Raw genomic sequence first — 15,768 nt, 5'->3', positions numbered from 1 at the left:
TATGGTGTTTAGTTGAAGTAGTGGAATTGGTCAGTTTTCAGAATATTTTCAAGGGGACAATCAATTTTTTTTCTTTGCAATAAACATTACAGTTATAATTTATTTTTTTCGGGGCGACAATGCCGCAAAGTACGGTCCTGTATACAGTTGATCGTAGATTGGATTCGATGCTATCAGTTTTCCCGAAACATTTTAAAAAGTTAGAAAAAAAATGAAAGTTAACAATATTTTATTAAGAAGTGTTTGTGGTATGTTGTGCTATGTCTTCTTGTTTTCTTTGTAGATTGAAATACATTTTCAACATTTTAGCAAATAAATAATTTGTTACCTTTAGACTCAAAATGAATTAATGTTTATGATAATTCAGAGCTTAACCAAAAAAAAAAATCTAAGGCAAAGATGACTATATCCTAATTCAGTTTTGAATTTGTTGTTTGTGTACAATGTATATAAAAACTGTTTATTTCAGCCTTGAATTCTTGCATTTTTATTCATCTAAACACAAATTTCGTTGTTTATAAGAAACGGCAAAATTCACAAAAAGATATCAAATCGATAATCAATCATCATTATCAACTGATCAATCAGATATAATCATAGTTCGATAATATCCTTTATAATTATCTTAAACAATAGGCTTATAACATGGAGTAATATTCTTTAGAAAACAGTCGGAAGAATAATAGACGAGATGATAAAAACCTCGAGGCGATCGGTATCGTTAAAACATAAAATTATGACAGGTACCCTATCGATCAACTATCAGTAAAAAAAGTGTCTTATTTGTCACTTCGTATCATAAACCTTCATTACCAACAAACCTGTCAATCAAAGTCTTGTCAACTGTGACACGAAGTATAAGTTGATGTTTTGGATCTATTGCTATCTTGAATACAAGTCCAACCCACTTTCACACCGTACCTGATCCGGGATAGAAAACACGTGTTAAAAGGACAACTCTTTACATCTACCAACCATACACAACCAACAAGTTCATTCATTTGAGAAATTTCCATCAGAGGAGCAACTGGAGAACCAGACGATAACACACCGGAAGTACGGTCAAACCATACGTCACAGGAAGTGCTGGGCTTGAGCTCTCAAAGACAAGAAGGCCTCAGTAAATTTTCAAATTGTGGACTTGATTTGCGTTTTCATTTTTTCAAGTGAAAAAGAAGTTGTACGATTTTGAAGGGATCAGTGAAAGTGGTATGCTATTTTTGTGAAATTTTCAAAAAAATAATTCCGACTGTTTAAGATGGCGTCGAGTGACCTAAAACTGGACATTTACAACGATGATCCTAGATGGGAAGGCTACAAGTTTTCCAAGCTGAAAGTCAAACAAGACGAAGGAAAGAAAACAAAATGGGGTCGAAAATTAAAACCGAGACGAAATTTAATCAGAAAGGAGGGACAAAGCAATATAGCTTATCGTGGAATCCCCAACAGAAAAATGAGATTTCTGAAAGACTTTTACGTAACTTTATTGGACATGCAATGGCGGTGGGTAACTTTGACTCTGTTCGGTGGATTCTTCACGTCCTATATCGTTTTTGGATTTGTGTATTGGTTCGTCTGCTACATCCATGGCGATTTTCACAATATCGGCAACACCAACTGGGTTCCCTGCATTGAGAAGGTTACCTCGTTCTGGGACTGTTTCCTGTTTTCTATTGAAACGCAATCTACAGTCGGATACGGAACTCTGTACCCACAACCCACGTGTCCAGTTACGATTCCGTTAGTTTATTTACAAATGACTCTAGGCTTTATTGTAGAAACGATCATCCTTGGGTTCATGTTCGTCAAATTTGCAAGACCAAAGCACCGTCGCCATACTTTGGTATTTTCCAGAAGTGCTTGCATCGCTAAGGAAGACGGCATGGTCAGCTTGCAAGTCAGGATTGGGGATCTGCGTAGAACTCATTTGATCCAGACCAAGGTTCAAGCTATGCTAGTAAAGAAACACGTGTCGCAAGAGCGTCAAATATACCCGCTGTATCAGCACAAACTGGATTTAAACGCTAATGGTATGGACGACACGCTTTACCTGATGTATCCAGTGGTCGTCCGACACGATATTGATGCAAACAGTCCATTATGGGATATCAAACCGGAAGAACTCTGTTTGGACAAATTCGAGATCATCTACATCTTGGAGGGAACCATAGAATCGACTGGTGAACTCTGTCAAGCTAGAACGTCATACAGCGCCAAGGAGATACTTTGGGGTCACAGGTTTGCCCGTATGGAGGAGTACGATGAAAGGAACGATATCTGGTGCATGGACTTTGTTCGATTTGATAATGTTGTTCCTCAACCAACGCCTCGGTGCTCGCCCAGAGAAATGGAGGAACTGTACGGTGGCGCTAATGTCGGAGAAAAGGAGCACGGTTCAAGATCAAGCTTAAGAAAAACCGGATCCGGAAGTTCTATGTCGCTTGATTCAATAGATTCTAATTTCAGTACAGCGTCGGAAGATAATTCAGAAATAACCCTTCAGACTACAGCCGACCTCAGGTAGGTCAAACAAACGAAAATGCGTGAATATATGAATAAACTGATGGTCGACCCAGATGTAAATGTATACTGAATAAGTCAGCTTTCCCTATACTATTACAGCCGTGTGTGCGTAGGGATAAAGAGGCTTGGCAAAGAACTAGCTGGTAGATAGGATCTTTGTGAATATAAGCTTTTATTCTTGTAAAATACAAGCCCGTTTTCAGACATTATGGTTCGAAGGGGAGGGGGGGGGGGGGGGTGGTGTTCGGGGGCGAACTTCTCTTTGAAGTTGCTGGGTTTAGCATTGTGGCTGTATTATAGCAATGAACTACTTCTAATAACTCATCCACGCCGCAGACTTGACTAGTCTTCTCATCTTACGGGATAAAAGCGCCGTATTGTGGGGACATAAAGTAATCCCAAGCTATTTTTTTTTGTTATTCCAGATAAGATGTTTGAAGAAATGAAATGGAATCAGTGTAACAATGGTATAAATTATGTATATATACTTTACAATGCCATTTTAAAACGATGAGAGATATTTCTCGCGCGATAAGCATAATTAATTTATCTGTAAATATTACGAACGACCAATGAATATTTATTTTTTGTATATGTAAAATAAACTATGACAATCTGTTTGATTAGCATTTTCTCAATAAAAAAAGTTCAAGGAAGAAACAGTCCTAACTGCAACTAGTGGCGACCCTCCACAATTGGGATACAATTAGGGGGCAAACTGGCCGGATGGAGAGACAACTGTAAAGGTTGTGATTCAAAATGTGACAGTTCTGTGGAAGCGAAATATCTGAGATTAAAATTTCTAACCTAGTTATGAGATTTTTGCCCGAAAAACTTGCTTTCGGGGCTGCGAGGGGGGACGGCTATGCCCTCTGCCCAAGCGATCGAATGATTAGACTCTTTTGGCTGTTTAGCCCTTTCTCATTACAGATCATATGAAACTACGTGTGATTCTTAATGGAAATAACATTATTAATTACGTGAATTAATTGTGAACGTGCGTGTGTGTGTAAAAACCATACGTAGTTTCGTTTGATTACAGATAGCTGATACCAACCAGATAGACGGAATGTACCGATTAGAGTAGCGATTGATCAAGTCTATATAACTAGCGTCAACATGCAAAGCCAATAACCATGGGGATAGGTTCATTACCCAAACAAACTGGACAAGTTTTCCGTGCCAGCCCTTCTGATCTGCAAGACTGGTAAGCACACGCGGAAACTTCTTTAGTTTTTGATGGGTCCAACTTGGTCTTTGTAATCATACACTTCTGACTAAAGGGAAGTAACCTGCTTTTGCAAAAATGGGTCTAAGGCAGCGAATACACGTAACCGGTGAGAGATTACCAATACAGTACAAAATAGAAGAAATGAATACACGAGTTACGGACACGAATGATTCGCTTCTACTGTATTGATAATCCAATACTGAACATAGTACAGAACACTACTTTTTGCATTCTTTTGTAATTTTGGAGAGGGGGGCTGCAAGGAGCACTGAGTTTTATGTACAGATCATCTGATCCACTATTGGGCTGTTGGTCACTGGCTAAATTCAAAGGATTTGTGAGGTTATACATGTACTATAGAAAAATAATAAAACAATATTTGAATTTTTCACTTTTATTTTTTTTATTGTACAACCAGTAATTTAGATGATTCCAATCTGAAAGATAAAAAAAATAAACTTGAAGTAAAATTCTATTGATACAATATTAGGCCGGACAAATTTAATATCTTGGTTCTCTTCACAACCCAGCGTTTAAAAAAAATCCTTGCTCATGGAGACTTTTTATTTCTAGTAATTAAAAATAAAAACAAAGTAGACATTTGCCCATTGAATTTTCTGGGTAAAGGGACATAACTATTCAGCAAACAAAAGCCAGAAGACAAAATAAAAAAATCACTGGTTTGTTTCAACATAATACAGTAAGGGTTAAAAGTACAAAATCCTATAACATTGATTGGCTACTATAAATAATTTGTCCAATGAAATTGATAAAATTTTTACGTGTTGTATGAATTAAACAGGTTCTAGTTTTGCCTCGTTATGGGAGAAAAATATAAAATGTGGACTGATCTGCTATCTGTACGTGTCTTCCATGGACAATTTTCAGTTTTTCGCTGAGATGGCTAAAAGCATTCTACAGAATGAAGTTGAAGGGTTAAATGTAGCCATGGACATTTCAGCACCAGTGCTTTGCAATGATCAGAGTTACTTTACTATGTATATTCATTATTTATATTGAATTCTGTGAAAGAACGTACCACAATCTATAATTTTATCCCTAAGAAATATAAAATATATAATCAGGTCTTACCTTACTGGCAATCTCCAGACCATCATAATCTGAAGGAAGTCGGACGTAAGCTTTCTTCTCACCATCAGGTCTACAAGTTAAAAACATTGGTCAGTGAATATAAGTGTATGAGATAGAAACTATTACTGTACTGTCCCACTAGAATGTTTTAAAACATGAATTCTGCCACTTATTTTAGTATCATTTGAAATATCAACTTCAAAAGAGTAGCTAAAAGGACAGATGAGTCATTTTTTGACCAATTGTAACTTTAGTCTCAGAAACAGGAATTTTTTAGCTAAGCCAATCAGTAATAGTGTTCACGGCTCTGTCGAAATTTGAGCCTCAAATCCATGTGTCCAAAATTATCTGAGATTGAAAGTTAAATCGAGACTCATCTTTTTCTTGTGACACTACCATGTATAATGTGGTTACAGGATCAAATGTACATTTCTAGTACTTCTGAAGACTATTTACATATATTCAAGACTAAAATCAACCCCCATCTTTCCCTTTAAAGAGAAGTAGAAAGCGTTATGATGCCAATCAATGGAAAACTACTATTTCTTATTTTATTTTCAGGAGAATTCAAATTATCATAATCTGCCTACCTGATTAAGGTGTTAATTTTCGCTACTTCAATAGAATAGAGAGCTTTAACAGCGTTACTAATAGTATATTTATTGGCTCGTCGATCAACAATAAATACCAGTGTATTGTTATCTTCTATCTTCTTCATGGCTGTTTCAGTTGTCAAAGGATATTTTACTATCTTATATTTGTCTAGGCTGAAATAGAAAACAAGTCATATGAGAAATGAAATTGAGTTTTAAGCCCTACATTTCTGCACCATGTGGTCTAATGAAGACAGGTAACGCCATGCAGGGTACAAAGAGGGAAATTTTGCCAGAACAGTGTAATCTTTTTCAATTTACATATGTAGACGGATCTTTAACATGCACAACCTGTAGCTCACAGGGCCTCGGTTTATTGTCATAAACAAACAGAACACTTTTTCCATGACAGTCTCTCTCTTATCTGCATCACTGACAGAGGGAAATTGGGAACTGTGTTGAAAAATCCAAAGGTCTTATCTTGAACCCTGGACCTTCAGGTAAGCTAGCATACATCACTATATATTATACACATCACATCATATATATATAAGATATTATTGGACGTAAACCTGTAGAAGACATAGAAGTGGTAAGGTTAGATTACAGCACTAAGATATATAGAATACTATGTATCGAAACACATACACCATTCAGAATTTTTGTGACCCAATACTTACCCTCTCTTAGTTGTTAAACTTCTGACGTATTTCGGTGCTCTTGGTAATTTCATGGTTTTAGGTCTCTTGAACGAGGGAGTTGTTCGAACTTTTCGGATTCTCTTGTTGTGAACACCTTTAAGAGCAGCCTTTTTAGCATTCAGAGCCTTCTGTCTGGCATTTAATGGTTTTCCAGATTTTGTTTTGACAGGCTTCAAGTTGGCATCTTTAGGCTTCTTGACTGGCTTCTTTTCTGCAGGTTTTTTCTTTTCAGCTGGCTTTTTATCAGCTGGCTTCTTATCTGCAGGTTTCTTCTCCTTTTTAGGCTCCTCTGCCTTTGGGGCACCTGTCAAATATAAGAGTATATGAATGAGTTTTAGATTTTACTATTGCATCTTATACCTTTAGTCTACAGATTTTACGTGAGATTATTTCTGAGACATCCTTGGTACTGATTTTATTTGGTTTATAGGATGCGCATGAAAAGGTAACTGATTGCCGGTTATCAAAGTTTAAAACATGGTGCTAGGTGTAGATTTAATTTCTTCTTCTTTCCAAGCTTTGTTGATGTTGGATTTGACCTGGTTAAGTGTTTCTGAATTTATAACAAAGTTTTGCAGGGAATTCCACAGGTTGACAATTTGGTACTGAAGGAATGTTTTGTAACATTCAGTCGGAATTATTTTTTGGTATTTCCTGTTTTCTGATTTAAGTTCTAAAATACTTGGGTTGCCATAGACCGGCCCAACCTGTTTGTGTTGGGGCTGATGACAAATAATCCACATTCAGACTGAACACTGTGCAATCAAGGGAATATCGCCAGGAGAGTGGCAATAGCCTGCACTTTTAGAAATCAATATAAGAGATAAAAGATTAAATGATCTAGATCTAGTCCACATTAGAAAAAAAACAAACACACTTCCACTTCCCTTCCAAATATTTTGCCTTTAAAAAATAACCCACGTTCACCCTGAACAGGACTGACCACATCTGAAGATGCCAAGTAATTAATGGCAAATCTTCGAGTAGGTTACATCAATTAATAAGTGGCTTATACTTGTTTTAGGCCTCAATGAAAATTTGTTAAAAGTTCAACAAGCATAGAGAAGCATGCTGACGGACATTGCGATATGTAGCGATTTTGCCATTCATTTGCGGGTCGTGGAGGCGATTGCGGTTTCATTTCAGAGAAAGGAGGTATCTAATTCTATCTCCCACTAAGATAAAGTTTTAAGAAAGAGGGAACATGGATTTATTTGTAATTTTTTAGACATACTCGCTGCTGGCTTCTTCTTTGGAGGCATGTTGACGATAAAGGAAGATTAAGGGTTCACATCTTCCGGTCCACGGAGTTTTTACTCAGTGCGCATGTTCTGTAATTTTCCGGTTCCGTTAGGTCTTCCTTGACATTCACACAAATAAGCTCAGGGAAAGCTAACCAAGTTCTTAATTCAATAACAATAATAATTATTTTCAGCATGAATTTTTTGAACAGTTTGGTTAGTTTCACGTCCAATGTCTCCATTATTATTGTTAAGACATTTTGATTATGTCACAATTTTGAATCAAGACTAATTTAAAAAGACAACTCAGAAAAAAATCATACAACTCAGACCACTTTTAATTAATGTGAGAATGAAGACATTCCGTGCCATTTTCATAAGAATCAGACCAACTTTATACGTGGCTTCAGGATTTCCACAAACTTTTTGATTGTTTAGATTTATTTCGTAAGCTTATCTTATCTTACATTGCTAAATGAACATAGAGGGAGTGTGGCTTTTTAGATCTTATTGTTATATTAACTACATCAGAACAATAATTGTCTACATATTGATCTTGAGTATTCTATAGTGGACCTAGGGGGCTTAGGGACCCTACACAATTTCGTTCGAAAAATATAGTTTTCTTAACTATGGGGATTGCAGACCAATGGGTTTCCTCACAGGTACCTGATTCCGGTTGAAAAATGAAATTTAATTAATAATTGATCTTGAGTATTCTGTAGTGGAAACTAACACCAGGAAATATTGTCATTCTTCATTTTGCCTGGAGTGAAGTACAAGAAGGGTGGATACAAAGTAGAGGCAAATCTGAATAATTTGTCATGTGGTACAGGCTGCAAGCGTTATAAGATCCCTCGAAAGCATTTTCATAAAAAAGACAAAACAGAAGGCTCGGTTTGTTTCCAAAATATTATTTTCTATAAAGCTTATATACCTTGAAAAAATGAATAAAATATTGTTTAAACCATTCTCTTAGTGTATTGTCATTAGTTTATTTGTTTGAACTGAAGGTGATTGTGGACCCACCAAAACAGACAGTGGCACATCCACACAATCTCCTAGGACCCAGGGGGCTTAGGGACCCTACACAATTTTGAATTCATTCAAAAAATAGTAGCCGAAACTATGGGGATTGCAGACCTCACAGATACCTGATTCTGGTTGAAAAATAAAATCTATTTAAAACTACTTTTTAAACTCTGATTACTCTGGCTTTCAAGTAGACTTAATCTAATTCAAATTAGATTAGAATTTGGTTTCATTGTTATTATATTTTTGTCTGTCTCCATTAGGGTCTCATTAAAAATAATAACAAAATTCTCATCTAATTTTAATTATTCAAGAGTACTTGAGGTACGATTGTAAATACGATAAAAAATGACTTGATGGACCATTGTCCGTTACCTAATACAGAAAATACATCATATTATATATTATATAGAAAAAAAAAATATTAATCATAAGGTCAAGAAAATGCATTAGATTAGATCATATTTTTGTTCAGGGTTGTCTTTGGCCAGTGACATGAAAATGCCATGTAACAGAAATTTGGCCTCTATCGACCAGTCTGCGGTGAAAGACAGATGTCTGGCTGTCAGAGACTAAGCCGTAACTAGAGTTTTTATGCAGTGCGCATGATTTTGGGGAAATCCCGTATTTCCGGTTCCGTTTGGAATTCCTTGACATTTATCAAAACATTAAAAGTTTTTAACAAGTATTTCAACGATTTCTCTCTTTTATGCAGTGAAAATACCCGAAATCTAACTTTACCAATGTAAATCGTAAGTAAATTACCGAAGTTACTTTGATTAAGCTGACAAGTGTCAATTTTAAAGAACTCCACCTATATTTCATGCTTTTTTTAACAAATCATTCTGTCTGGATTAATTGGAGTCGTACCGGAGTCGATGACTGGTTTAGACTGGAGTTTTATTTGTTATTTGGCCTGTCTATTGTTTTGCTAACAGGTGCCCCTTTTTGTTGATGTAATAATAACATTTTACTGTCTGACAACATTGATCTTTTTCTCATTTCATAAATATAATCCAAATAAATTTTTCTATTTTATGGTATTTCACTGGGGCATTTGTCTTAGAATGTCTTCAGGTCCATAGAAATATAAGGTTCATGTAATTTACATTTAAAATAGACACACTTCCCAGAAAATGAATGTGAACTAAAAATGCCTATGTGATTGTCAAAAACTTTTATAAATAACTTCAGGACAAATTCTCAAAACATCTATACTAAATGTTTGGTGACTGCTTACAAAAGGAATAAATATATGAGTAATGTTCTTGTCCATGGTAGATTAGATCCCCTTTCATTAACACCCTGAAACAATTCCTTTGCATGTTTGATTTATTTGTTTATCTTGTAAATCTCTCCAGAAGTAGGTAGCTTAATTTCTTACCAAATTGATGTATTCCAATGCTGAAATCCATAGTCCCTACTTCTGACTTATAAGAGTCCTAAGACTCTCAGTAGTATTTTGTTGTTGATGTTTCACTTCATATAAAAATTATGGCCAAATTTCATTTCAGAAAGTAGTGAACTCAGAGTGTAGCTTTATTGGATTGGAGAAGTATACTTCTAGTTCCACCAGAATACGTTAAAGGCCTGGTTATAAACTCGTTAAATTCTCAACAAATCCTATGCTATGTCTTCAGGAAGAACAGTATTATCCAATAATGTGGCTAAAGACAGAATTGTCTCCAAATTTCAACAGGTAAGGAAGGAGCTCAGAAGATATCTCAGAACGGTTTCTTTATTTTCATTTATAAAAGTGATATAAATAGAAAGTAGAGGTGTTCTAATGACTTGGTTAAATACCAGTTTGTCTCACATGTCATTAATTTATTCATGATTAGCTAAATTAGAAGAGAATTACCAACAGAATTCCAATGAGTGACCGATCAAAAAAGGTGAAAAAGTCTTTTTTTATTTATCCAGACTGTATATACATGGACATTTATGATTGGTTAAAACTCTTAATTATATGCAATAAGATTTATAATGATAATTTAAGAATTAAGATAGACACTTTTAGGAGTTGTCACATTTTTATTTCAGGCTTACCATGCTGACGCAACTCCGTATCAAAAGATGAATTTTCATCCGAAAGTTAAAGCAGCTTCATCAGAAAATAGAACAGGGACAGTGGGGTAAGAATTTATTCATTTTTTGTGTTATTTTTGTTAAGGAAAATTCCATAGAAATCAATTTCAGATCATTTTTTATATGTAAGAGAGAAGAATATGTGACCCTGCACATTGTATCAGGTATTAAGTTGCACTGCCCAGTAATAAGCTGGCAGTGAAGAATTAAAAGGGACTCAAATCTGGATATTAAATTGACTATATCATCTGAATGGAGAAAGCTATTGAGATGGAATTGGTATCAAAATGTAGCTGATGATGCCAGGAATCCAAATATACTAATAGCTCTACATACACCAAATGCTACTTAATACCTGGTTTGATGTGCGGGGTCACATACAGTGTTTATAGCCAAACTTATTTTCTAAGTTATTCATTATTGTAAGTTATAAAATAATTGATATTTTATTAACATATTTCATTTTCAGTTTAAAGATTTCTAAAGCAGTAATAGTTGGAGATGTTTCTGTTGGTAAAACATGTTTTGTTAACAGGTAAGTTTTACTTTCTGTTTTCACACCTACAGGTCTCTTCATACCTACCTAAATACACTCAATCCCATCATCCCTTCAACATATACAAAACTACTACATTGTACCGTGTTTCACTGAAACAGGTGATATATCGTGGGTGACCGCTTGAAACCTCGTATAACGATATATGACACGAAATTACTTTTCCAGAAAAACGCAAAAAACTATTTGTACGCGTAATTTGTTAAAATCCTATTTATTATTTTTTTATCGCTATACATGGTTTTCATTCTTTGAAAATATAAATCTCGTATAACAATTTGAGATCTCCGGCTTATTGAACCAAAAACTCGTATAATAATACAGTACACGAGGTTTTTCATTTTCATCCACAGAAAAGGAACATTGAACCTTGTATAATAATATATTTTACGAGGTTTTAAATCTGACTGTTTATATAAGTGTTATTTAATTGGTGCTTTTTTGAGTTATGTACAATCAAGCTAAGAATACAAAGTTTGATCACAAGATCTGCGCTTTTAAAAGCTTTCGAACTGTACCAAAAAGTCAAAATGACCAAATATGGCATATACAAGGATTCAAGCGGTCACCCACGATATTTTCTATATTGTAGATTCTGTCATGATTTATTCGATAGAGATTATAAAGCTACTATAGGTGTAGATTTTGAAGTAGAAAAATTCAGTATTTTATCTACAAACTTTACTTTACAAATGTAAGTATTACAGTTAGATCATTCTATATTATATTCAGTTATTGAGACCAATATCAGGTTATTAGCTCAGTATTGGCAAACTAATTTCTTGGCCTTCAATATATATTTCAGCAAATGAAAGAAACAGTCCAGCTCTAAGACATAGTATGTAGCATGAATCAATTGCTTTTATGAGAATAAAGGAAAAAAATTTATATTCTGGTATTTGTAATACATTGTCTTTCTGCCAGGAAATTTAAAGCACCAGGGTCAAATATAGATAGTGTTTAAGTTGATTTTATTATGTGACTCTATTAGGGTTCATTTATGCTACAGGCGGCACAGAGAAGGAGCCGAATGGAGCATTGCTGGTCAGGAGTTCATATATAAGCAGAGCAAGATGACCTAAAATTAATCAACCGCTATGGAGGATGTCCTTCCCGTTGCTTGACCACCAAGCTAATGGAACTGTGGACAACTGCTAGCTGCGAGATGAAAATAGTTCAGCCGAAATTCACAAGCATATCTCGTCCCTTTTGTACCCAGTCTCGGTGTAAACAGCCTGTAGATTTATAACTATTGCTGCTAATGTTCTAGTACCCTTACATACTACTGGTCAGCAAAGTTTTCATCTTTTTCTACAATTTAAGACTGGGAAATTTTTAAAGCCCCTGTTAGATATTTTATTTTCTTTATTAGATGGGACACAGCCGGACAAGAGAGGTTTAAATGTATAGCAGCTTCATACTATAGAGGTGCTAATGGTAAGCTTAATATTAAACTATCACACAACAGTAATGTTCTTGGGTTCATAACACAGGTTCATATAACAGTATCTGCTTATCGTTCTTAAGTTAAATACTATATTATGTATGCACAGAGTATCCTCTCTACACTCTTTGATGAGAGTTTGTAAGCTCAGAATTCCTCTCAGACAGTATACACAGTTAAAACTTTATATTTTTATGTTGTTCAGCGTATTCCATGGTTGATAAAATGTAATAAAATTGAGGCTTATTTGGACAACTGTTATGATATCTTGGGTTTTTTGAAAAATAATAGGGAGCACTGCTAAATTCCAGATTTATTACATAAAGGGACATTCTGCTCTTTCGTACAAAATTATTATTATCAAAAACATCATTAATTATACCTCAGAATATTTCTAAAGTATGCTATTTATATTTAGGTATCTTGGTGATCAAACTGAATTTGATTTTTAAAAGGGTTGATTAAAAACAGAGAGTACTAATTGTTAAAAATTGGAATGCCTCTTTAAAACGTTATAATGATTGAATTTCAATATGTCTATTTATAGTAGTAATAGTAGCGTTTGACCTGTCCGATGAAGAAAGTTTAAATAATGTAGAGAAATGGATGGTAGATGCTTCAGAAAATGCCAATGATCCTGTCAAATTTTTAGTGGGAAATAAACGAGATTTATTGGTAAATAAAACTATTATTTCTAGAGGGATATACTGTATATTAGTGTGTATAATGCACAGTTGTTTTACCGTAAAAAGGACTTACCAAACTGAGGGTGTGTATTATACACAGAGACTAAACATTTAGTTGGCTATCTATATCAATATCAGGAATATAATGTAATATAATATTTGGTTCAGTTTTATCCTTACTTCTTCAAATGACTATCATAATTAATGTGATGATGAACAGATATAGATAGAATCTGTTTCTTGCTTACAATTTTTATACACCCACATTATCGTGGTCGTATATTGTCGTTGCCCCTGACAGCCCGCCGGTCCGTCTGTCCACAATTGGCTTGTGAACACAAAAGAGACAGCAGTTTTTATCTGATTTGAATGAAATTTGGTGTGATCATTTCTAATGATGAGATCTTAGTCAAGATTGAATTTGACGATTTTCGATCAACAGAATTTGAGTTATTGCCCTTGAGTTAGTAAAATGCATCAAAATTTGTTGGCGATAGAGGTGACAGTTTATTTTAGATTTTTACTTAATAATGTGTGTTCGTTTAAATAAACAATATCTTGCACGAATTAGATTTTTGTACGATTTGACACAGATAGGTGACTGTCCTTGATATACTGAACATGTATGAGAAAAGTTGGCGTATCTTGCTAGGCAACCACTTGTTAATTGTGTGATTGCGAAACACAAAGTAGAGCAATATGGCCGCCTCTCACAATTTTTCAGGCAAGAAATTGGTCTAACATGACATGATTTGATTGGTTGAAACTAATGCAACTGTGGAAGAAAACTTGTTAGATTACAATTGAGACAAAAAATATCAAAAAATGTGTTTATTTTATTATGTTATAGTCAGAGGCAGCGTATGAAGATATAGAAAGTAGAGCTGTAGAAAAAGCCAATAAACTAGGTGCTGAATTCTGGGCTGTATCTGCTAAAAATGGTAGGTATTAAAAGTTAGATGCTAGATTTCTGTGTGATTGTAAATATAGAACACAATTATGTATAAGGCACACCAAGAACATCTTACCATTATATTTGAACACTTTATCTTAGTGTACAGATCTTCATTCTTCACCTCAGGATATTATATAGACTTTAAGATCTTCTAGGAAAGAAACAGTTGACTGTTATCATGTTGTCATATATATATATATATTATTGTAGACAAACTAGATGTTATTTTTCGAGTTTAATAAGTGGTATAGGTAGTATATAAGTATATATCAACTGGTAGAGCTAACATTTAGCTAACTTTAATCAAAGAAAACAACCTGTTCTTTAAAAATCTTAGAATGGTCATACAATTTGAATTTTCAAAAACTCAACTAACAAGAGTGTTTGTTCATCAGTAAACTTACCTGGTGTAATAAATATACAACAGAATCCTTGTGTTATCTGATAAACCAATAAAACTTAAAAATAATGTAAAAAGCTATGATATTTCAGGTTTAAATGTACGAGAATTTTTCTTCCGAGCCGTGTGTTTAACATACGATTCTTTATTACTAAATGAACTCGAGTCAACAAAAACAGTTTCTTCTAAACAGATTGGTAGTAATTTAATCAGTAAGTATGTTATAGAATTCACCACTAGTCATGTTAATAAATGTACATTATCAGGATGTTTCTTCTACAGGGTGAGTCCACTTGTCATCCATGATCTGTCAATGTTATTATGCATCTTCTGATCTGGGTCAATTAATTTCCATTCAATCAAATTCTCTGTTAAAATAACAGATTTCCTTCCTGAGGTATAATATATTCATTATTAAACTAATTGTCTAATACATTGTTATACATCAAATTAATTATAGAAAAGGGCAATTAATGCTCAAGTCCTGTGCATTTCAAATTGATGAAAGGTAAAAAATATATATTTTGACAATTGCCAATCAGAGGCCTTGACAGACAGAATGTAAACACATAGCATATAAACACATAATGTTTAAAGTCTGTCTGTTGAGAGCTCTGAATGGCTGTATTCTCTGAGGTACAATCCAATCAAATCACTGCATTCCATGATACAAAAATAGTTGCTATTGCAGTCAAGGTATAAGATGAAGTTTGTAATAGCTTGATATTGATAAAAGTTTTGAAAATATATAATGACTAATTTCAGGTATACAGAAAGAAAATACTGATTTATATGAAGCTAAAAATAAACAGAAATCAAAATGTTGCAGTTGAAATGATCATAAACTAGATTGTATACTATATATGAAACAGTGCTAGTGAAATACAGAGCTATATGTTTACTATTCTGGAACACCTGAGATCACTCTGTGGTTTCAAGACTGATATACACCAGTGAAATATACAATAGTTATCACTATATTATATATTATAAGATTTCAAATATACAGGGTGAAGAGTGAAGCCTTCCATATCTCTTTTTTCTACCGTGTTTCTCTATAGCAGGTACTGAGGTAATATATATATTTTCATGAATTCTTGAATTTCAAACCAGCCAATCAACTCTTTTCTAACTGTATTTGATATGAACACGTGGTCTACTCTTCAAGAAGATATTTGGAGAAAGGGAAGCCTGGTCCAATCTATTTTTTGATAAAGTGACATGTT

General features: G+C 34.2%; 3 protein-coding genes across 3 annotated transcripts; 2 read left to right on the top strand and 1 right to left on the bottom strand.

Moving 5' to 3' along the window:
• Positions 1-975: 975 nt before the first annotated feature.
• On the top strand, positions 976-3,176 carry LOTGIDRAFT_220251 (hypothetical protein). Its single transcript, XM_009064139.1, has 2 exons — positions 976-2,520; positions 2,949-3,176. The coding sequence occupies exons 1-2, from the start codon at positions 1,259-1,261 to the stop codon at positions 2,950-2,952; spliced, it is 1,266 nt and encodes a 421-aa protein (XP_009062387.1). The 5' UTR covers positions 976-1,258; the 3' UTR covers positions 2,953-3,176.
• A 1,637-nt stretch (positions 3,177-4,813) lies between these two features.
• On the bottom strand, positions 4,814-6,304 carry LOTGIDRAFT_127930 (hypothetical protein; the record flags this gene model as incomplete). The annotated part of the gene is made up of 3 exons (XM_009064138.1): positions 4,814-4,916; positions 5,437-5,613; positions 6,120-6,304. Coding segments are annotated over 3 exons (465 nt in total), but the record flags the coding sequence as incomplete, so codon positions are not given.
• Positions 6,305-9,061: 2,757 nt separating this feature from the next.
• LOTGIDRAFT_235171 (hypothetical protein) lies at positions 9,062-15,375 on the top strand (the record flags this gene model as incomplete). Its single annotated transcript, XM_009064137.1, has 10 exons — positions 9,062-9,165; positions 9,928-10,112; positions 10,457-10,548; positions 10,971-11,036; positions 11,650-11,751; positions 12,430-12,494; positions 13,049-13,176; positions 14,038-14,128; positions 14,635-14,754; positions 15,308-15,375. The coding sequence occupies exons 2-10, from the start codon at positions 10,044-10,046 to the stop codon at positions 15,373-15,375; spliced, it is 801 nt and encodes a 266-aa protein (XP_009062385.1). The 5' UTR covers positions 9,062-9,165; positions 9,928-10,043.
• Positions 15,376-15,768: the final 393 nt, after the last annotated feature.

This window comes from Lottia gigantea (assembly GCF_000327385.1).
Source record: "Lottia gigantea unplaced genomic scaffold LOTGIsca_60, whole genome shotgun sequence".
In the NCBI taxonomy this organism is placed as follows: domain Eukaryota; kingdom Metazoa; phylum Mollusca; class Gastropoda; family Lottiidae; genus Lottia; species Lottia gigantea.
The sequence above is the reverse complement of the archived record's forward strand: the minus strand, read 5'-3'. Positions and strand labels throughout refer to the sequence as shown.